Raw genomic sequence first — 22,580 nt, forward strand, 5'->3', positions numbered from 1 at the left:
CCATGTGTACCCAGGCAGATCTGCGCTTTGTAATCTAAAGCTGGTGCTCAATGCACAGCCCTGTCTGTATGCTGAGAGACGGCTGCAGAGGGAGGGAGGGGGAGAGATACAGAGAAATAAACACTGCCAGAAAGCGACAGCTGGAGATTGGGTAAACTGCGCAGGTTTACACTGCATCACTGACAGCAGCAATGCAGGATCTGTCATTACGGTGATTGCTCTGTTCACCTGAGCTTTGGGTCAACAGGAGGAAAAGCTAATCACGCAGTAAAGCTGCATGATGATGTGGCACTGATAGCACCAAGCTATTTGAAAGCTTTGTAATATCAGCAACAGTTTTGGTAACTTTCACACACTCAGCTAAATCTTGTCTCATCTTTTGCAAACACATGTGACTAGGAAGGCTCGGGATCGAAGCAGAAAACGGAATAACATAGAAACAATACAAACAGGAGGGAACACCTAAGCATTTCCTTAAGCTTGCACTGGCTTGTCCTCTAACACACTGTCAGTGCCACACCACACTATAAATAAAGGGATTACATAGTGAACCAATGTGTAAAGGGAGGGGTGCCGAGAACAGCAGCAGAATATGAATATGATGACAGCTCATTGTTGTCAGAGGACTGAAAGGAGGCAAGGGCACGCGCCGTATTCTCGGAGATATCATAAACACAAGCGAAGTCTCCCGTGGACGTGCACGAACGCATAGGGTTCTCCGACTCAAGATCAAAATTCAGAGGAGCCGTGTCTAAATCTGTCGTGTATTTCACAACTCGAATTGAGGGGGGCTGAGGAGAAAATGTCCGGGGTGGCGTCACTTCAACGCCCGAGTGAAAAACAGCTGGGGTGTGACAAGGATTTCAGACGTTGCGTTGACTGTGTAGGAGACCGGTGTGTTCAGCGGAATCCAGTCGAGCAGGATGCCATCTTGCTTTAGGGAAGCAGGATGAGCTGGATGGATCACGAGCCTCACACATGCACCTGTAGAGACGCAGCTCCTTGCTGATTGAACTGGTTTTTATCAGTTCAATCTGAATTAAAGGTGCTGCCGCTAAAGTAGCTGCAAGTCTCGGGAGAAAAAGGATTATGTTGCGCCACAGGAATGCCTATTAAAGCCCAGCAGCAGTGCTTCACACTAACATTTAATACACCTCACTGTATCGCATGTGTGTCAGGCATATTACCAGAAGTGTCTGGCCTGCTGGATGGCTTTGCAAATTGTGGAAGTGAGAGATTAGGACTGTTTTGTGCATTTCACTGTATTTCACACTTTTTGTTGTTACACACCGATCAAATCTTAAGAGCTGTTGTCCAAACTTTAGCAGGGGTTTGAATTGTCACATTTGCAGCCATGTTACTAAGAGACCACACCAAATTAAGGCAGCACGACCTTATGCTGACCTTCTTTGATCAGGGATTATATATGGCAATATCATCAAGGACCACTCTCACCCCAGCAACCAACTGTTTGAACTATTACCGTCAGGCCGACGGTACAGGTCACATAAAACCAGGACAAACAGATTCAGGGATAGCTTCTTTCCCAGAGCTATCACCGTAGTAAATAAGCACAAAAACAATTGAACCTATTCCATACCGTCACTGTCATTATATTATGCTGCTATTCATACTGTCATTATATTAATGCTGCTATCCTGTATATATTGTACATACTATTGTTTGAGTACTTACGATTGTTTTTTTTTTGTACTTTTTATATTTTACATTTATATTTATTATTGAAACTTGCACCAAGGGAATGGCACTCCAATTTCGTTGTACTCTGTACAATGACAATAAAGGCTATTCTGTCATGGTTTGCTGTGTGGCAGGCAGGAGAAGGACCCAAGATGCAGACTCACAGACACGGGGATAAACTCAAAAAACACAGCTTTATTGCTGGCCACGAGAAGTAATACAAAATAACCTAAAACTGGGAAAACTAAAGCATGAGCTGTACAAGGAACCGAACCACGGGGAGAATTACACACAACATGAGGGAGAACGCGACGCCGAACAGAGGGAGACTCAGACAGAAATACACAGAGGGTAAACGAGGAAAGTGGGCACACACGGGGAACACAGGTGACACTGATAATCATAACGAGACAGGGCGGGGTGAACTGAACATGACATGTACAGGCACAGAGGTTCAGACAGGAGGAGAGAGAGCACGGGGAAAACACAGACATAACGGGCTGGGGAAACATGAAACAACCACAAAGGGAGACGAGGGCTCATAAATACATAGAGGGCACACAGGGGGGAGAGAGAGCACGGGGAGAACTTAGACATAATGGGCAGGGGAAACATGGAATAAAACATAAGGAGAGACGAGGGCTCACAGATACACAGAGGGGCACACAGGGGGTAAAAGCCATGAAGGGAAAACACTTAGGGAACAACACAACAGGGCAACTCAGAAAACATGGCCTAAATAAGGAACGAAATACAAAAATACAAGGAACTAAGAATACTGGGCCCACATGGCCCAGGACCATGACATCACCCCCCCCTAAAGGGCTGGCTCCCGACAGCCCAAACCCGAAAAACAAAACAAAAACAGAAAACAACCCACCCAGGGCAGGAGGCGGGGGACCAGGACGGAGGGACCAGAACGGGAAACAAAACAAACAACAGAAAACACAGGAGCACATGACCATAGTCCAAATAAAGTTCAGGGGGCCGACCCAGAGCCCACAGGCACAAGAGTTCACGGGTCACACGGTCGGGGGGCCGACCAGGCGGGTGGCACAGGTGACAGAGCTGGTCCGGAGGCCGGCCGTGCGGAAGGCGGCGGCGAAGGAGACGACGGAGCAGTTCAGGGGGCCGGCCGCGCCGAAGGCAGCGGCGGCGGCGAAGGAGACGACGGAGCAGTTCAGGGGGCCGACCGCGCGGAAGGCAGCGGCGGCTCTCCAGTCTCAGGCGTGCTGGCCGTGGCCTGGTGGGCACAGGACCAGACGAGGCAGGACCAGACGGTGGCGATGCGGGGGCCGGACCAGGCGTCGCTGCAGAGGCTGGGGCCGGACCCGGCGAGGATAACGACGCGGATGAAGCTGGACCAGGCGAAGCACAGGCTGAGGCTGGGCCAGACGAGGACGAAGACTCTGAGGCTGGAGCTGCAGCAGACGAAGACTCTGAGGCTGGAGCTGGACCAGGAGGAGCAGAAGCAGAAGGTGGCTGGGTGGGCTCCTCGGGCCCTCCAGCTGACGTGACGCGAAGCGGTGGCGTCGCCGCAGGGTGCCAGATAGGCACACCTGGGAGTCCAACAGCAGACGCAGGACAAACAGTTATGAAGGCCCCTGGCTGGACTAGGAGCTGAGGAAACACAGGCTGCTGAGGCACAAACCCAGAGAGAGAGAGAGCAGGTAAAAAACAGTCCATAGGGCTTAACAGCTTAACACAAGAAACCATGAAGTGGACAGTGGTAGGGACCACCAGTTCTGAGCCAGCAATCATTAGGTTCCCAGAGTCTACATCAGTCCGAAGGGGCTCAGAGGTTACTAGCCCAGTCTGTGTAGTCCTAGGAGAGGTCAACATAAGCTGGTTGGACTCAACCGGTGGTAGTGTGCGGCTCAGAGGAGCTGGTTCGACCATACGGAAAACAAGGACCGCCACTCGATCCACAAAAACAAAGCTTAGATCACCAGGAGCTGACTCCTGGAAAAACAGTAAATACACAGATATGGACCTAACCATTGGCACCGTGGTAGCATGACTGTGGTGTGTTGGATGGACGTGTTTGTTGGAACCCGTACCCGCAGTGATCTGTGGCTGCAGAGTGTTAACCCTATTGAGTGGAGAGACAGATACAGGTGAAACGGTACGTGAACCATTAACTGAAGCAGGTGACGCTTCAGGCGGAGAGAGGGTGGTTATGACATTGTTCGGGGCCAAAACCCTATCTAGTGACGAGTTCATAGAGGCAGGAGAAAATGGTGTCACATAAATCCTGACCCCAGCTTCCATCTCCTGAGTGGTGGTTATGGTGCTGGAGCAAAACAGTTCAGAACCACCTGGTTTGTTATCTATGGGGAGACAGGAGACGTGTTGCGACATTACAGTGTCCTGGTCACCATGATCTGCTGTTATGTGTGCATCTTGGTAACATGCTAGGGGTTCATGACCAGTGTTCACAGTCTCTGGTTCGTGAAAAGCAAGTGTAGCTGGGCACACCGGAGCACTAGCTATGCTTTCGTTGCCTTCATTCAGTGACTGATGGAGGAGCAGGGCCGGCTCAGGAGGGAAGAGAGAAACCACAGGCAACTCAGATTTAGTTGGAACTGCAGACACGGAAAGAGACACCAAAGGAAACACCTCCCTACTGCTATTAAAACCAAAGGCGGTGGGAAACCTTGTCAGTCTGTGAATCGAGTCTGTGGTCCCTGCCGGGTTGAGTGAAGCGGGAGCGGAACTGTCTCTGGCCTGCGGCTCGGTGAACGGCTCATTGCTAGCCACCTCACCGGCTAAGTCCGTAGCCTCCTCACATGCCTTCTGCTCAGAGGTAACTTGGAGCGACTGGACAGTTTCACTCACCTCCGAGCGTCGGGCGATGCGGTGGCGACGCGAACGCCGTTTTCTTTTGGCCGTGGGCCCCGTAGACGTGGGAGATGGAGGCTCCTGAGGCGTCGCAGCGGCTGAGGAGGCGGTAGTTAGCGGAGTGGCAGGCGGAAGTCCCAGGCAACTCCGGGGGCCCCCAAGGGCTAGCCGTGTCCCGCGGAAAACCTCATCGTAGGGGGGAGCGAGCCATGGCTCCTCTCGTAGCTCTTCCTCCGGTTGCGCGCATACGGCGCGCTGCCGCTCCTCGAGGTCGGAATCCGCGCCCCCCACAGCCACCTCGTGTTGCTCAGTGGAGGGCAGAACGGGCCGTGGCGGTGCGCGACAGCGGCGGGAACGCCGTTTCCTCTTAGGGGCGGCCGTGGGCTCAGCCTGGCCTTCCGTGGCGACCGGCTCCTCGCCCTCAGACCACATCCGTGCCAGGCAGGAAGCAGGAGACGAGTAGCCCGATCGCGGCGGCGAGGGGGGGTGGTCGGTCTGTGGTGGGACAGCTGACGAGAGCTCCTCCTCGGTGATAAGCCAGGGCTTCCAACGGAGCTCGTCCTCCCGATACGCCCGTAACACCTGCTGCCGCTCCTCTTCACCGAAGTTGCTGGCCTCTGGCATCTCCGTGCGCCACGTAGTGTAGACAGGCGGTGGCGGAGATGTAGAAGCCGATGAGAAGCGAACAGGCGGCGTAACGGTGGTGAGCCCCATGGTCCCGATCCTGACCGTTTCTGGTTCTTTCTGGGACAGCTGCCCCGGACGGATGCCCACGGCGGACACAAAGTCCCGGATGTGGGGGCGCAGCGCGCCGAATAGCCACGGGAGCCCGGACACCATCCGCTGAAGACGGACGGCTACGGTCTCCCGGTATTCGCCTCGAGGTAGCGTCGCCCATTCCTCACAGTGGTATTCCACCGTGTAGACCAAGTCGTCCTGGAGGTCCGCGGAGGGGTTGTGAGCTGCTGGGTCCAGTTCGGGGTCGCGTTCTTCTGTCATGGTTTGCTGTGTGGCAGGCAGGAGAAGGACCCAAGATGCAGACTCACAGACACGGGGATAAACTCAAAAAACACAGCTTTATTGCTGGCCACGAGAAGTAATACAAAATAACCTAAAACTGGGAAAACTAAAGCATGAGCTGTACAAGGAACCGAACCACGGGGAGAATTACACACAACATGAGGGAGAACGCGACGCCGAACAGAGGGAGACTCAGACAGAAATACACAGAGGGTAAACGAGGAAAGTGGGCACACACGGGGAACACAGGTGACACTGATAATCATAACGAGACAGGGCGGGGTGAACTGAACATGACATGTACAGGCACAGAGGTTCAGACAGGAGGAGAGAGAGCACGGGGAAAACACAGACATAACGGGCTGGGGAAACATGAAACAACCACAAAGGGAGACGAGGGCTCATAAATACATAGAGGGCACACAGGGGGGAGAGAGAGCACGGGGAGAACTTAGACATAATGGGCAGGGGAAACATGGAATAAAACATAAGGAGAGACGAGGGCTCACAGATACACAGAGGGGCACACAGGGGGTAAAAGCCATGAAGGGAAAACACTTAGGGAACAACACAACAGGGCAACTCAGAAAACATGGCCTAAATAAGGAACGAAATACAAAAATACAAGGAACTAAGAATACTGGGCCCACATGGCCCAGGACCATGACACTATTCTATTCTATTCTATAGTATTTCTTTGCGATCAGTGTGGATAAATGAGACATAATATTGAGAAATTGCACTCACCTTACTTCAGACTATCCTGGCTGTTTAGCATCTGTTTTATAAATGGTGGGTATATTAAATGTGGACTATAAAACACTGACTTTTGTGAGCTATAATACTTGAGAATTTTTGAGGGGACTTTAAAGGTTTCTAGGCAAAATATTTTCAGTTGTAGCCTACTCCAATAAACTAAAGCAGTGTTTAGCCCATGAATTAAAATGAAATTGGGTACCTAAGTAAGTAAACACTTTTTTTTCATAGTTTGGAACATTTGGAGGAAATCCCACACGCATATTATTTTTGCTCCTACATCAAGGTAGGTAATTTCGAATACAAGAGGAACATAGCAGTGAGACCAGTATATGGTGACTAGTGCAGTGGAAACATAAGCAGAGATGTCACAGAATGGATTTCACATTAGCTGTGTAAACCACAGACAGCCGCAAGAAGTGATAAAACGGACAGAAATGGACTGAGAGTAAAGTCCAGGCTTTATTGCACTTCCCTTCAAAAGAGGAATTGCATGTTTGATTCAGGAGCATCAGAGTGACATAAATTTTGCAAGAATATCTGTCAACTTGCTTTGGCAAGTGAAATATGAATACAAGGACGTAAGATCACTGCTGTCAAAGGGGATCTGAATGGGTTTGGTTCATTGGTTTCCCACATTTGGACCGGCACATTTTGGCAATGGAGGCACAAAGGATCCAATAGTTGAGCTGTTGGAGGCAATCACTACCAGCACAAAGAGCTGCAGTCTGTCCAAGATGGCCCATATAAAGTTAGTGGCTCTTGTATACATAGGCTGTTGCTGTATTTATGTGTTACGATCAAAAATGGCTACCGGCAAAGAAAGGTTATTTAATTTAAGAAAAACAAAAAGGGCATTTTCAGCCACTAGCCTAAATTCATGTAGCTCCTTTTGAAACTCTGTTATTCTAGAGTCCAACCTGTTTATGAGTGTGATAATATTATCAGCTTATATAACTATTTTCCCCCCGTAGAGGCATTTACAACAGCCAATAAGTGGAAGTAAAATAAAGAAGAGATAACCATGTGAATCATTTGTTGTATAGTTTGTCAGTGAGCACTTTGTTTGGAACGAAGTGATATGATCAGCTGGTTGCTGATATGATGGGCGAAGCGTAAATAAATAAGTAAATAAATAATTATATATATATATAGAGCAGATGTTAGCGACATCTTTATTATTAGTATTGCTCTTAAAAATCCTGTATTGGTTAGACCTGAAAACTTTAAAACACACAGAGTGCAGCGCTCCAATTATCACACCCTCCAGCTTGTTATGGAGCTGTGTTAGCCAGCTCACGTGCTTCGTCACTGTTGAATGCTAGCAGCAAAAATAAAAGGTGTATAGTTCTCAGAGTAACACAGCAGTGGCTGCAAACCTTAAGGAAGTCTCTGTAACTGTTTGGTCAGAAAGCGTCTTTGACACCCGGCTCGACCCCTGGGCTTGGAGAACTTGTGACTTTTCCCAACAGGAAGTAGTCTTGTCTTGACCTTTGTGAGCAAAGAGATTCTCAAAGAGGAAGCCATCATAGCCTTGTTTATGAAGTGTGTAGGACTGAAACTTGCAGCTGACAAATCAAATCCTGACAATAAAGACAGCAGGACCATAGAATCGGACATTCATTGACTGATTTGTTGCAGCTCATTTTGGGGCCTTTTTTCCAGGCAAGATGGCCAAATGCTTGCATGAGTAGTTGCTAGGGCTGCTCAATTAATCGAATTTTAATCACGATTACGATCTGGGCTTTCAACGATCATTAAAAATGACTGAGCCGATTATTAGCCCCTCCCTCATTTATCCGCGACACCTTAAAGGCCGGTCCGTGAAAATATTGTCGGGCATAAACCGTCCGTGGCGCAAAAAAGGGTGGAGACCGCTGATTAAGAGGACCCGAGGGAAGCTCGGAAAGCTATAGTTATTTGGAGAGTGACTGCCGTTGGTTGAAAAGAGTTTAAAAAAAAACTTCAGTGGTGTTGCACACTATTTTATATTATTTTTTTAAAGTCATTGTTAACCCTTTAAAGCCGGTCAGAGCAGCACGCTCCGTTTTGCGTAACTATTTTTAAATCCCTGTAGAACCTGAACCGTGTAAGCTAGCGCAATAATTTGTTTTGCATATGAAACCGGAGGAGTTGTACTTACATCTGATGCCATCAGCTTGTCCTCGGTCACGGTTTCGTTCCACATATAGCTTTGCAAAAATTGCATAAAAAGCGCTTGCAGGAACAAAAACATAATATTCCAGAAACACGCTTTGCCGTTCCTATCAGCTGTTCGTAACACTTCCCACAGTGAAATGATGCACATGCTGTTTTCTTTGCAAATTTGCATCATAGGATTGTTTTTTGTTTTTCCTGCAGTATATAAAAATTGCTGTATCTCCAAAATAAAACTATGAAGACACTCAAAATAAATTTCCTGTGGTGGGAAACTATTTTTTGCAACTTTATTGTATTTAAAGTTTTGAGGGATAAACCTCTTAAACTTCTCCAAGTAGAAATATATGTAAACAAAACAAAAGCGATTTTCAATTTTTTTTGTAGTTTATTGCACTTTTTTGCAATTTATGTAATTACTATGCACTTAATGCATACATATTATTAAAATATGGGCTATAACAGTTGTATTGATGTATAGCAACTTGAAATGCTCCCACAAATGGCACTACAGCATGTAAAAAAAATAAATAAAAATAATATAAGCTCTGGTGGACTTGGTTCTATAGTAGGTCTTAAAGGGTTAAATAAATATCGTCAAATAATCGTGATCTCAATTTCAGTGAAAATAATCGTGATTATCATTTTTGCCATAATCGAGCAGCCCTAGTAGTTGCCATATTGTACTGTTCAGAATTCCAAAAAGAAAAAGCCAAAAGGCACAATTCTGCCTTACCTTTTTCAAAGTGTGCCAAAATGAACAATAGCTTTTCTTCAGAACTGTGCTCTTGAGTTAAATGGTTGAAAGTATTTACCAAAGGAATGAAGTTTAACTGACCTCCTAAACTCCATTAAATTTACAAAAGATCCTTTTTGTTCCATTACCAAAGGAAATTAGTATTGCTAAGACCTGTGGCTCTCAATCCTCGTCAAGTGCTGCTGAATATCTACCTTTCAAGGTACCTGAAGGGCCACTTCATTGACTTTGCACTTCATTGCCGTGTTCTTCTTCAAATATGACACACTTAAAGAAATGACTGCAGTAATCCGTGCTCTTTTTGACAAACACGCTAACAAAATCCTGCACCTGGGTGATAGTCGTGGGTGGAAAAGACACTATTTTACCCACACTTGGGCCTATTTATATAGTAATCCATCTTACTATTAAGGAAGTGGAGATTCTAATAAAATAAGTCACGGATTTAAGTGCATAAGTGCATTTACAGTATCAAATTTGTATACATGAAGTCACAAAGTTTGGGGTGTCGTACACATCACTACGTGACGAAGGGGAAAGAGAGGGACTACCAAGCACTTTTCGGCTGGTAGAGAGACGGGAGCAGTCGAGTGAGGATGATCCACCAATTGCAAGGTCAGTCGATTGATCCTGTCCTACCGGTCCATACCATGTGCAAGATACTAAATCACAGGTTGCTCCTGATCCATCTAGAAAAAAACCCAATGCATATGTGTGTGACTTAGTAAGACTTGTAATAGGAAGTGTTTTGAGAAGTCAGCTTGAGTAGAAAAAGCGCTGTGCAAATACCTGTCCATTTACCATACGTCATCAGCCAGTTCTTGCAACTACCTAGATTTTTCTAGGCATGGGAATTAAAACCATAGCTTATGAATGCAACAGTTACACAAGCAATGTTCGTGCTTGTGTAATTGTTGTCTTCACTGCAGAAGGGTGTGGACAGAAGCATGAGAAACCTGCCTTGTCCGATTTAAAACCAAAGCATGCATTGGTATGTGAAAGTGTATTAAAAGAAGTGTCTGGATTAAGAGTTTTACTTCCTGGTGGGGGAAAAAAAAAAGCCTAAATAATTGGAACGAGCATGAGAGAGACTGTAGGGTGATGGTGTTGACCAAAGTGGTTTCCATTCGGGGGAATCCGGACTGTTATGATGTGACTCAAGCAGTCACATGAAAAATCTGTTTTTGTTTTTGAACTTTTTTCAGAGTGAATAATCGCTCTTTGGGTAAACTGATCAAATCTGCTAGAAGTCTTATAACAGAGTTACAAGTTCAAAAAATCCACATAACATTTAGTATACAATCCTGTCTGACAACTTCAGGGATGGTGTAAAAAGTCTTCAGACTGGTCTTGCCTTTTAATAGTGTTCCCTTTTGCATCGCAGGTGTTAATTCATCTCACGTGGGTTGAGTGGAAACTAGTGGCAGCCGAGGCCCTGAGGATATGAATGTTTCTGGCTCAGTAGAGAAAGGCACTAACGGTGCCTGAGCCGGGGATTACACGCACACTTGGGGCAAAGCAGCGCACTGCCATTGCCAGGGTTTGAGGTTCAGAGTTAGATGGCAGGGTTGGAGAACTGCTCATTATGTTTCTCCTGATCCACACTGCATGTGAGTGTGTCTTTGAACTTGGCCTTGATCCCATGCCAGTTAAGCTGCCCGCTCCCTTGTTGGGAAAAAGAAGCCTGAGCAAATACCTAAGAGCTTATTTACAGTTGGCTAGCAAAATGCACATAGTACAAAAGTATGATCATGTCGATTTCTCGGTGGAAGGAGGACTAAACCAAGTTAAAACCAAATAGAAACAGACAGAGCTCAGTCGACAGGTACATCAGGTTAAGTTTGTTTATTTGGTTCTAACAGCAGAAAAGAGAACTCTGTACGTAAACACACAAAGAGAGTGTTAAAAACCAGTCAACATCGTCCTTATTCGTGCTTCTTTGTTCCTTATTGTTTTAGCTTTCTTCCTCTTTTTCTAGATGAATCTGCTTTTCTACCAATCAGCATTCAACCTGTATACACTGTGTCACGATATACTGTCTAGCTTTTAGGAGTTCAAGGGAAACTCGGAACAGGTCAAGACCTTTAACATGTGATCAGGGACAAACAATTCTGCCACTGGGCAGGTTTTTAAAAAAATGGGCAAAAGGTCAAGGAAGCTCCAAGAGTCACTTAACAACCATCCAAGCATGGCAAAAGTAACTGACAGATGTCAGTAATTAGCTTTACAAATGTTCAAAGTGATTAAATAAAAGGCTGCAGGAACATTAATATTCCCTTTCAGAGTTCTTAGGTATCAGTGTAGCAATGAAAACAAACATCTGAATTCTCTCCTTCGTGTGCAGGATTTCTAGTTATTGGGCAAAAAAAAAGACCCTTTTCCCTCCAGTTCCTGAAAAGCTGACTTTTTGCAGATAGCAGACCTCTTCGGTTTGCTGTAGCACACTGAGCCCTGTAGTATGAATAGGCAGCACACACATGGCTGACTACCAGTGCCAAGATTCTTTTCAAGCACAAAGAAAAGTATGTCAGAGCAGAGAGGATCTGCCTTGTATGGCCGAGGGCTTAGCATGTAGCTTAGGGACCGCACTGAGCTAAAAAGTGGAGAATTTATGTGGGGGTATGTGCTCTGTGTATGTGGTGAAGTGATTATTGTGTCCTTGTCTGTGCATATCTGAGGATGTGTGTATGTGCCAGGGTTATTAGAGCAGTGTTAGAATTCGGGAATGCTAGCCATTGTTTCCAGTTTCTTCCCCAACTAGGTTCACTAGGGTGTCGGTTTTGTTTGTTTCTTGTGTTAATTTGACCAAGTGGTTCAGAGGAACACCCTGACTGTTTTGTGTGGCAACGGCTGTGAATGCTCATGTATATGTTGTATTTTTGTTTTGTATTTTAAATAAATTTGCATAGATTTCAGCGAACCTGTTTTCTTTCACTTTTCCCTCTCACTCTGGGGTATTGTGTGTAGAATTTTTAGGGTGAAAATGAATTTGATCCAATGAATCTAGAATACGGTGGCAACATGACAAAATGTGGAACAAGTAAAACACTGTGAATATTTTACGGATGCACTGTGAAAAGATAGTATCATGAGTGTGGTTGTTGGGGGGTTTTGGCGGGGGGTGCCTTTGGGGGAATTGATTTGCCTACTTCTTTGAAGATATCATATGTTTAATGTTTTGTTTTGGATTCAGGCCTGGGAGCTTAGGATGATACGTATGTAAATGTGTAAAATACAAGATAAGATTTTTCTGATTATATTTCTCAGAGTTTTAGACACAATTCAGGCACAAGATTGGTACTGAGATATAAAACAAAGTGCAAATTCAGAATTTCACAATGAATTATCTGGAACCTGTTACAGCTGTTTATCTTTGCCTTATGTTATTATCACTATCATCATCATCATCACCAGTCACAGAGTGTGGCCGCTGAGGTACATGGTGCTTAAACCAATGCTCTGCTGGCTCAATAACTGCAGAGTTCCAAAACACCTCCGACATTCAGATCAGCACAAAAACTGCACCGGGACCATCATGGTATAGCAGCTCCTAAAACTGCAGTGTGTCGGTGGCCAATTACTTTTGTCCATATAGTTTATGTAAAAACATCCAAATTTTCTAGCACGTTCTGATCTGAATATATTGTGTTGAAATTTCTGCTTATGTGAACTGAAAGCTTTGAATTGAAAATTGTAAATCTAGTGGTTGATTTGTATGATACATGGACAACCAAACGAATTTTGGCGTACAGGCCAGAGCTCCAGTTTAACAGTTTAAAAATGGAATATAAAACTTTTAGAAATTCATTATGTATTTTAATTCAATACCAACAATCGGTTTGGCAGGAGAACTAGGTGCTATTTTTCAAATAGTTTTTTTTCCTGAAATAAAGCCATTACCCACATGGCCATAACTCTTCTTCCTATTTGTCAAAGTGTGAATATCGATGGCCATAAAGTTATTCATGCCTGCATGGCGTATCATCTTTATTTGAAAAAGAAATGAAATCCTATTCCCTCAGACTCCCAGGGGAGAAATAATATGTCATGCTTCCCTCCCATCCATTTCACCATATCAGCTGAATAAATTTGTAGGAGAGACTGGAATGCCTGTATGTGACGCAGTTGAACAGGTCACTTAAAAACAATACAAGTAATATTGTCCTTCCATAGTACAAAAGTGCACAGCTGAATTTGTTCTGTTAGTAGCCATGCTCGGGATTTGAATATTTAAATAATGAAATGGTTCAAAGGGAAATTTGTCTCGTCAGGCCCGGCAATATTTAGGCATCAAATTCCCAGCACTGGGTTCCACCTTCTTAAAATGATTTTTAAGGATTATATTGCATTGTCTGTCACATAAGTGTGTTCACATTATTAAGGATGTGAAGATGGATGAATGCATTACCAACAAATCCTTTAACACCACTTTTCAACGCAGGGTTCTTTAATGTCACTTAGGAGCCCTTCAAGTCAGCTGAGCTGCCCCGTCTTGTTACTGCCAGGAGGTATCAGGTCACACTGTGCTCAGAAAATTTTGTTAAACCTCATTCTCACGCTTATGGGGGACATTAACAAAGGGATGTATTTTCTTCCCAAACACTCACAACCTCTTGGGACATGACAGTGTTATTCCCATTCATTTTGCTCCTTGTGAAATGAATTCCAGGCTGCTGTTCTGAATTTGGATACAGTATCCAACAGTTTTGACATTTTAGAGGGAAATCTAAGCTTACTGATTTATTTGTTTATTTATTTTTGCAGTGGGAAATGAAAACAACCCACTGATGTATGATTACAAGTTATCAGGCTTACATCTGAAAACATTTCTGTACTTGGAAATAAAGAGAAAAATTAGCAAGTATACAGAGTGATTTATCCAGCATGCTTATTCACTCCCCTTTTAAGTCTGTTTTAGTCTCCACCAGTTTATAGAGAGGATAAAAGATGACTCGGGTTATTGACTCAAGCACTTTGTTCATTTCCACAGTGGAATAAGACGAGTTGAATGGCAGTATTATCAGCTAATGCTGGCAATGGATAATGAACCTGCTTTGCAAGGTGTATCCATGATGTACCTGGAGATTGAATGGAATGCTAATGTGGTTACCAAAAATTAGTCTTCTGACAAAATGTAACTCAAACCCAGGATGCACAACCTCAGGTCTTACTGCCTGAGGTAATTTAAATGAGTGAGTAATATAAAAGTGCAGTCCTATGCATTTTTCATAAATGACGCAATTTGCTATAGATACCAAATGCGCTGATGTGTTTGTTTCTCCTCTAAATTTGAGTGAATATACAGGACATTTACATCAAACAAACTAGAATTTCTTCGAGGAGACAGAAACGGTTACATTCTTTGTTCTAATTTCTGATCATCAGAGGACAGACGTGGCACCTGTGGCATGCTCGTTGCTTGGTGGGGTCCTGTTATGGATGTTCAGGCTGAGGCTTGTTGTTTTGTCCATCTTTGTTTTTATATATATATATATATATAATGAGACACAACATGAGGCTGCGTGCTTGTTGACTTCCAACTTGTCAGTCACAAGTTGCTGAACAATGAGGTCTTTGTTTCTGACTCACATGGGGACCACGGTTTGCAGTGTGGACTTCATGCTATGTTTCAGTGCAGATTGGGATTGGCCACTTACTGGCTTCTTGAGGCCACAGCCTCAAGAAGCCAGTAAGGGAAATGCTGCTGTTTCCAGATATTCCCAGTTAGCCATTTGGATACATCTGGCTGTTTAGCTGCTAAATGCTCTAATTTCTTAACCAGCTACTAACTTCAGTTGCTTGGTGCTGGGCAGGGAGCATACAATAGGCTTATCATGGCTTTCTGACAAAACACCTGCATGTTACATCGGTAAACGGGGCTGATAAGAGCAACAATAAAGGGAGTGGAGAATAAAACTAAAATATCGATGTGCCACATTCTTAACGGTGTAGAGGGGAATTGCAGTTGAATGATTATTCTTTGTCAGCTTGGCTCAGAGTGACCCCTTCCACAGACCACTTAGTTTCAGGATCTATTGTCCATATGAAGAAAAAAAAAGATACCGATTACTGGAGATTTATAGATTACAGCATGCATCACGAATGCTTTTGTGTATAGTTTTGTGTGCTTTGGTCATTGTGGAATGGAGTGAACTAAAAGAGCCATTTCATGTCATTTCAGTACACAGCTATTCTGTTGAGGTGTGTGAAATAGTTGCTGTCCGCAAGACAGAAGACGATGACCAAGACGCTGCACAGACTGGGAAACATCAAAAAAAGACAAAACAGCTGTATCCCTATGCATTCACAGGTATGACATTTACAGAAGCATTTCATTATCACTAGTTTTATAAAAGTTATGCAAAGCCCAAAGTAAAAAATGTAGCATTTTTGTCTTTAAAAACCCGCATCAGTCTCCTATGTCTCAGTCTTATTAAAGTAAAAACGAAACTGATAAAGTAGCCACTTTAACCTCTGTTGCTTCTTCCAACAACTGAACCTGAGGCCAGTCTATATCAATGTCGCCTTGAATTTCCTGTAGTATGTTAATGCTACATTGCAGTTGCACTTTGGTTAAGCGTGCCAAGAGGCTGTGTTTAGTGCCACAAGTCGCAAGTGATGTGACACTGGGAATAAGCCTGTAGACAGCTCCATAGTCAGAAAGTAATGCATTAACAAGAGAGTCCCTCACAGCTTAGCAGACTGGGTCTAAGATGGCAGCATGCCAGCGACTTTGGGGCTAATGCTTGATTTGGAGCCATTAGATTATATCCAAACAAGATCGGATTTACATTATGTATCGCAGCCAAATGTTAAAAATTACCTCACTAATGTGAGCGTTTACTGGCAATGAAGTGCGTCGAGTCTGACACGACTGCATTTCCACAGTCTGTGGAAACTTGGCTTCAAAGACGCACCCCATCACTTACATCCTGATTATGTAACATATTAAAGGATAATTTTGCACCCACTCTGAGCGTCTCTTTGCATACCCCATGGTGAGTACGAGGTACGGTTAGCGATTTGGACAGCACAACTTTCCTGAAAAGTTAACTTTTCTATCTGATGAAGAAAATGCTTAGTGTGATAATTTCACTTTGAAATGCTTAGCGAGTGAATCTGCTGTCAAAGTGCTTAGTGAGTGAATTTTTCCTTCTTAATGTAAATATTTCAGTAATGTTCCTAGCAGGATATTATGGGACTCTGTCTCTACTTTGTGTGTGTGTCTGATTATGAGCACAGCCCTGTTTCATTTAGGAAACTAATTTCTTCATGCTTTCATTTCTATTTCATTTCTTTCATTTTAAAGGATTATTCTATTCTATTCTATTTCTGACATAAGCGCATATCTGAATAATCTGTGTGTTAAGGATAAAGCCCAGGTTTATTCTCAGGGCAAGCCCCCACTGTGCCAAAGCCAGGTAATATGGTAAATGACAAAAGTAGGAATTGTTAAAAATACCTGCCTACTAAATAAACTATAGGTCACAAGCGATCTGGGTATTTTATGATTATGACTTTAAGCAAGGCAAAATGATGTGAAAAGAAGACATTATCAGAGGCTTTGTTTAGCACATTTGGAGGCATTTGTCTGATAAGATGGTCTATGGGAATGATAAAAGCATCTTTCGTCTCTGATTTTTGTTGATAAGTGGTCTCTGGAGTGTTCTGTTTTGTTTCTTTACAGTTTCCTATGTGCGAAGGACACAACAGCACCAGTGGCGGTGTAGTGAGGTCACCTTTCACTGTGACAACCAGGCACTCTGCGAGGAGTGGGTCCAAGTTACAAATGAGCAGCTGTCACTACTCAGTATGTGTCATCTGATGTTCTGTAAAAGATATGGGTTTGTACTTTGTACTTGATGTACTGACCCGACGCACCATGAAAGTTGTATTTTAGCTAAGTGCACGCGGTCATTAAGGTCCACTCTTACTGGAAACTGTGTATTAGAAGGTTGGCACGGTGGTTAGCACTGTTGCCTCACAGCAAGAAGGTCCTGAGTTCAGTTCCACCATCAGGGGTCTTTCTGTGTGGAGTTCTTCTCCCCATGTTTGAGTGGGTTCTCTCCAGGTACTCCGGCTTCCTCACATAGTCCAAAGACATGCAGTTAGTTATGATAGGTTAACTGGAAACTCTAAATTCCCTATAGTTGTGAGGGCGAATGGTTGTCTGTCTGTAAGTGTTAGCCTGTGACTAATGATTTTTGAATTTTAATTTAGAAATAGGGCTGCCACAAACGATTATTTTGATAGTCGACTAGTCACAGATTATTTTTGTGATTAGTCGACTAATCAGATCGTGCATCCATTGGACGTAAAACGTACATCTTATTGCACCAGCATGCGTCTGCACTTATATAATTATCATTAGCTTACAGCTTTAAGTGTTTAGGGTATGTGCTAACTAAAAATAAAGACAAGATGAGAGTTTATTAAATTTTAATGACATTTGCAGATTGTTTCGATGGAGTTTAATCTGCTTGACGTTTATTCAGCTGTGTAAAAACTATAACTTTAATCTCAGCCAAACCGATTTAATCAGGAACAAATAAAATACTAAAAAAAGCCAAACAATATTATTTTTAAGTTCTCCAAGTGACTTATATATCATGTTTAACCTGAGTAGCGAAAGACGGTGGTGGGTTTGAAAACGATTTGCCGGGAGTCCGGTGTTCTCACGGGCTCTAGTGAGCCTTGCCCCCGGCTAGCTATCGAGCTAGTGGGTAACAGACATCTCTGAAAACGTTGGAGCGCTTTTGAAAGTATGCGGTGTCTTGATAAACTGAGCAGATATTTGAGGTTTACACAGCTACATTCTCGCCTGAAAACATGTTAATCGTTTATTTTGTGACCCAGAAAGAATAATAAGAGTAATATTAAAACTAAATAGCTGCCGCCATTGTTGACAACTGAGCTGGGCCGCGCTATGAATTCTGGGACACAGCTTCTTCTTCTTCGGGGTTTAACGGCAGCTGGCATCCTTGTACATGCAGTGCTGCCATCTTCTGTTTCAGTCCGATATTACACTCTTAAATACTACTACTTATTCCTGCGTCTTTTGTGATCTTACAAAGCGTCAAACGATGCGTCGACTATTAAGTTAGTCGTCCACGATTTTAATAGTCGACGTAATCGTGACTAGCCGACTAATCATGGCAGCCCTATTTAGAAATATTAAATAAAAATAATAAAAATAATTAGGATAGCTAATGGGCGGTCCTACAGTAAAAGAGAATGGCATATACAGTATATAACTAAAAACGAACATAGCAGCACATTATCCATCAACATGTTTACAAAATAATTAGCTTGCTAAATGTAATGTTTTTTGTGTACTAACAGATTACATGGTGATGCAAAGTTACTAGACTATTATTCAAGCATATTGAGTTTGCATTTTATTTTTCACCTGAGTGCAAAATGCTCTCTTATGCTCTGGGTTTAATAAGCATCACATGATTAGGCTGTACAGAATTTAGTGTTTAACTAACATGCTGAAATAAGAGTGGGAGGTGGGTTTAAGCCATTTAAAATGGTCCTCTTAGTCCCATTTCACTTGGCAGGATGAATCAATTCAAGGTAATTAACCACATTCATTTTGAATAAGTCGCTGCATCTTCAGTAGTATTAGTCACACACCTTTACATCGCCCATTTACAATCCATTTATGTAATCTAATGGAACTTTTGTCTTATTGCCAAACAATATGGCACCCTATATTTCTTTGTACTCATTTAACACTTGATCCAAATCCATTCATTTTCACTTTGAGCATCCCATGTATCTTAGTTTGTTGTCCTAAATGCACTCCTCCACAACAGCCATAAACAAGCCATTTAGTATTCTCCATCGCAGCTCTTTGTAGGTTTATCACCGAATGATGCAGTGCCTCTGAATTGCTTTGCACTCCTCCTACAGTCAGTAGACACACCATTTATTTCTTGAGCGGCATGTTTTTGGGACAAGTCAGGTTGACTGAGCATTTTGAGAAAGGTCTCTGGTTAATGAAAACTTCATCAAGCTTTTGTCAGCTGGACATTTGTTTCAAAAAAAAAAAAAAAAAAAAAAGGTAAACTACACATTTTAAAAGATGATCTCATGCCCCTCCCTGTTTTTGCAGCCAATCGACCAAAGAGCCTTCTGGTATACATCAATCCATTCGGTGGAAAGCGTCGTGGGAAACGTATTTACGAGCAGAAGGTGGCCCCAATGTTTCGCCTTGCCGGCATTGCGACCACTGTGATTGGTGAGTCCCTATCAGTAGCATTCCTCAACATTTAAATAAAAAATGAGTCTTGATGGTTGCCATATAGATCTCCACTGCCACTGTGGCCTCTCGTGGGGACTGGAGAGGCTTGCAAGGATATGATTTGGCTTATAGTGCCATTAATCATGCCACCACCTTAATGGAAGCTGTGATAGTTGATAAGCTCGGGTATCCAAACACATCTATTATTCAATAAGTGTTTGTTACAGCTACACATAGTCTGGGGTATTGATGGTCCATCAGAGGGACCGCTATTCACCTTGGGCTTCCTACAGCTGCTGTAGGTTACAGGATTGTGTGTGTGTTGCTATTATATGCCTGGTAAACAGAATTACTGTTGAAATATTGTTTTTGGTTTTATAGGCTCATTTTGCTTGCTAGTATACAGTAGCTGAATTAGGTTGAGGTTTTTTTTGGGGGGGGGGTTGCCAGCACACTTATGCCTCTTCTGACCATTAATCTGCTCGATAGGTTCCAGTGAATGTTTCAAAGGTGAAGTACTTTCCTTGTCTTGTATTTCAAAATGCATGTAATAGAGTGCTTGTTCTACCAGTCAAGCCACAAAGTGCCTAGTTATTTTGTCAGTATATTCCCTTTCATTGAATGCCTACTAATGCTTGCCATTTGATTTGTTTCCATAGTTACAGAGCGTGCCAATCATGCTGAAGACCACTTGAAAACAGAGGCCAATCTAGATAAATATGACGGGTAGGTACTTAAGCTAGGTAGCTCTTGCTTTTAGGCTTTGAAAACTGGTTCTTCACCGGGACATGAACTTGACTCTTCTTTGTTTGCTCGTACTTTAATAAAGCTACTGAGAAACTCGGCCATAGTTTGTATTAACCTCTGCTGTATTGCAGTCTGTGTTGTGACAGATTACGGATACAAAGTTCTTTGTGTTTCTCATATTTAACAACGGGAAAATATTCTGATCATCTTAATCACTAACCTTCTTTGTCAGGACATTTCTTAAATCTCTCTATGCCACAATAAATGCTTACAAAGAAAAATTTATTGGTTTATAATAATAATAATAAAAGAAGATTAAACTGAGTAGATGTTGGATGTAAGTGCTCTAAAAGCACTCCAATGTAAGATTAACGGTTTGTAGCCATGTTAACTCTTTGAGATATAAAGCTTAAAAACACATCAGTCTGGTGGTTTATATTGGTAGCTGTTGATGCTGTTTCTTTTGTAGAATGGGGGTTGTTATGTTGCCGGCATATCTATTGTTGTTGGGAACGTTCAGTTTAGTTTGGTGTTATGGTAAGACTTGAAATTGTTCAAAAGGTTTGGTGCTGTTGTGTCCTAGCGTGACAGGAAATGATAAAAATGAAAGGTTCTTTCCTTTCGTGTTTTCATTACTGGCCCGTTTCAAGGTTATTCTAGATAACTAAAATTAAACTGAAAACTAAATATAAGTGTGAAAAAACACTTTGCAAAGAAAAAGGAGATTGAGACATATCCATTAATTCAAAACTCTACCGTGGTAATGATCCATAACTCAGTTTTAATGTTCAAAGCCTGGGTCATACACTGGTAGGTAGGGTCTAAAAACTCCAACAAGCCAATCTTAAAGGTTGCTTTTAAACAGTGAGGCAGGGAACAAAGGGGAGGATGGCTGTATATATGCTAGGTGGCTAATTAGCTGGTAGGAAATGTATCTGGCTGAAATATTCACAGGAAAATGGGAACAAAGAAAGGAGGTGGAACAAGCAACATTAAAAGCAGGGGATTAATTTCAAAATAAAAGTGATTAAATGGATGTGTATGGTCACAAGATGAACATTCATTATGTGGGCACAAACCTCTTGTCTGATCTAATTTCACAGTCATGAAAGTTGAGCTTTTTTGCAAGTGGAGTAACACATTTTCTACAATTACTGACAAGTAGGGCTGCCACAAACGATTATTTTGATAGTTGAGTAGTCACTGATTATTTTTGGGATTAGTCAACTAATCAGATCATGCATCCATTGGATGTAAAACGTACAGCTTGTTGCACCAGCAGCATCTGCTCTTATATAACTATCATTAGCTTACAGCTTTAAGTGTTTAAGGTATGTACTAACTAAAAATAAAGACAAGATGATAGTTTATTAAATTTTAATGACATTTGCAGATTGTTTCAATGGAGTTTAATCTGCTTGACGTTTATTCAGCTGTGTAAAAACTATAACTTTAATCTCAGCCAAACCGATTTAATCAGGAACAAATAAAATACAAAAAAAAAAAAAAAACAATATAATTTTTAAGTTATCTAAGTGACTTATATATCATGTTTAACCTGAGTAGCAAAAGACGGCAGTGGGTTTGAAAACGATTTGCCGGGAGTCCGGTGTTCTCACGGCTCTAGTGAGCCTTGCCCCCGGCTCGCTATCGAGCTAGTGGGTAACAGACGTCTCCGAAAACGTCGGCGCGCTTTTGAAAATATGCGGTGTCTTGATAAACTGAGCAGATGTTTGAGGTTTACACAGCTACATTCTCACCTGAAAATATGTTAATCGTTTATTTTGTAACCCAGAAAGAATAATAAGAGTAATATTAAAACTAACTAGCTTCCGCCATTGTTGACAACTGAGCTGGGCCGCGCTATGAATTCTGGGACACAGCTTCTTCTTCTTCGGGGTTTAACGGCAGCTGGCATCCTTGTACATGCAGTGCTGCCATCTTCTGTTTCAGTCCGATATTACACTCTTAAATACTACTACTTATTCCTGCGTCTTTTGGGATCTTACAAAGCATCAAACGATGCGTCGACTATTAAATTAGTCGTCGACGATTTTAATAGTCGACGTAATCGTGACTAGTTGACTAATCGTGGTAGCCCTACTGACCACTGATCCAGTGTCTATGATGATGTTAATGTAAAATGAAGTGGTCAAAAGTCACAATGAAGCAATATCACTAGTAAGTTTTACTGGAATTTCAACATTTTCTATAGTTTTTTTTTTTTATATATATATTTGTCTGTTTCTATATCTAAATCCTGACAATAAATGAAGGTTTTCAGCTCAAACTGTACATGAAGCTGCTCAGGTCTGTGATCCAAAGTTGGCATTCAATGGCAAAATACAGTTT

At 42.8% G+C, this 22,580-nt stretch overlaps 1 protein-coding gene across 1 annotated transcript in view; it reads left to right on the plus strand.

Annotated features, from left to right (window-relative positions):
* cerk (ceramide kinase) overlaps nucleotides 1–22,580 on the plus strand; it is a 58,714-nt gene that overhangs the window by 6,241 nt on the left and 29,893 nt on the right. The window contains exons 2-5 of the mRNA XM_086269527.1: nucleotides 15,414–15,542; nucleotides 16,920–17,042; nucleotides 19,353–19,478; nucleotides 20,141–20,207. Of these exons, the coding sequence (XP_086125653.1) occupies nucleotides 15,414–15,542; nucleotides 16,920–17,042; nucleotides 19,353–19,478; nucleotides 20,141–20,207 (445 nt within the window). The remainder of the gene's footprint in view (nucleotides 1–15,413; nucleotides 15,543–16,919; nucleotides 17,043–19,352; nucleotides 19,479–20,140; nucleotides 20,208–22,580) is intronic.

The sequence above is a fragment of the Aulonocara sp. 'chitande type north' Nkhata Bay genome, linkage group LG17 (assembly GCF_057382095.1).
Source record: "Aulonocara sp. 'chitande type north' Nkhata Bay isolate Kocher_YH1m ecotype deep benthic linkage group LG17, A_spYH_male_GT1.1, whole genome shotgun sequence".
NCBI classification, from domain to species: domain Eukaryota; kingdom Metazoa; phylum Chordata; class Actinopteri; order Cichliformes; family Cichlidae; genus Aulonocara; species Aulonocara sp. 'chitande type north' Nkhata Bay.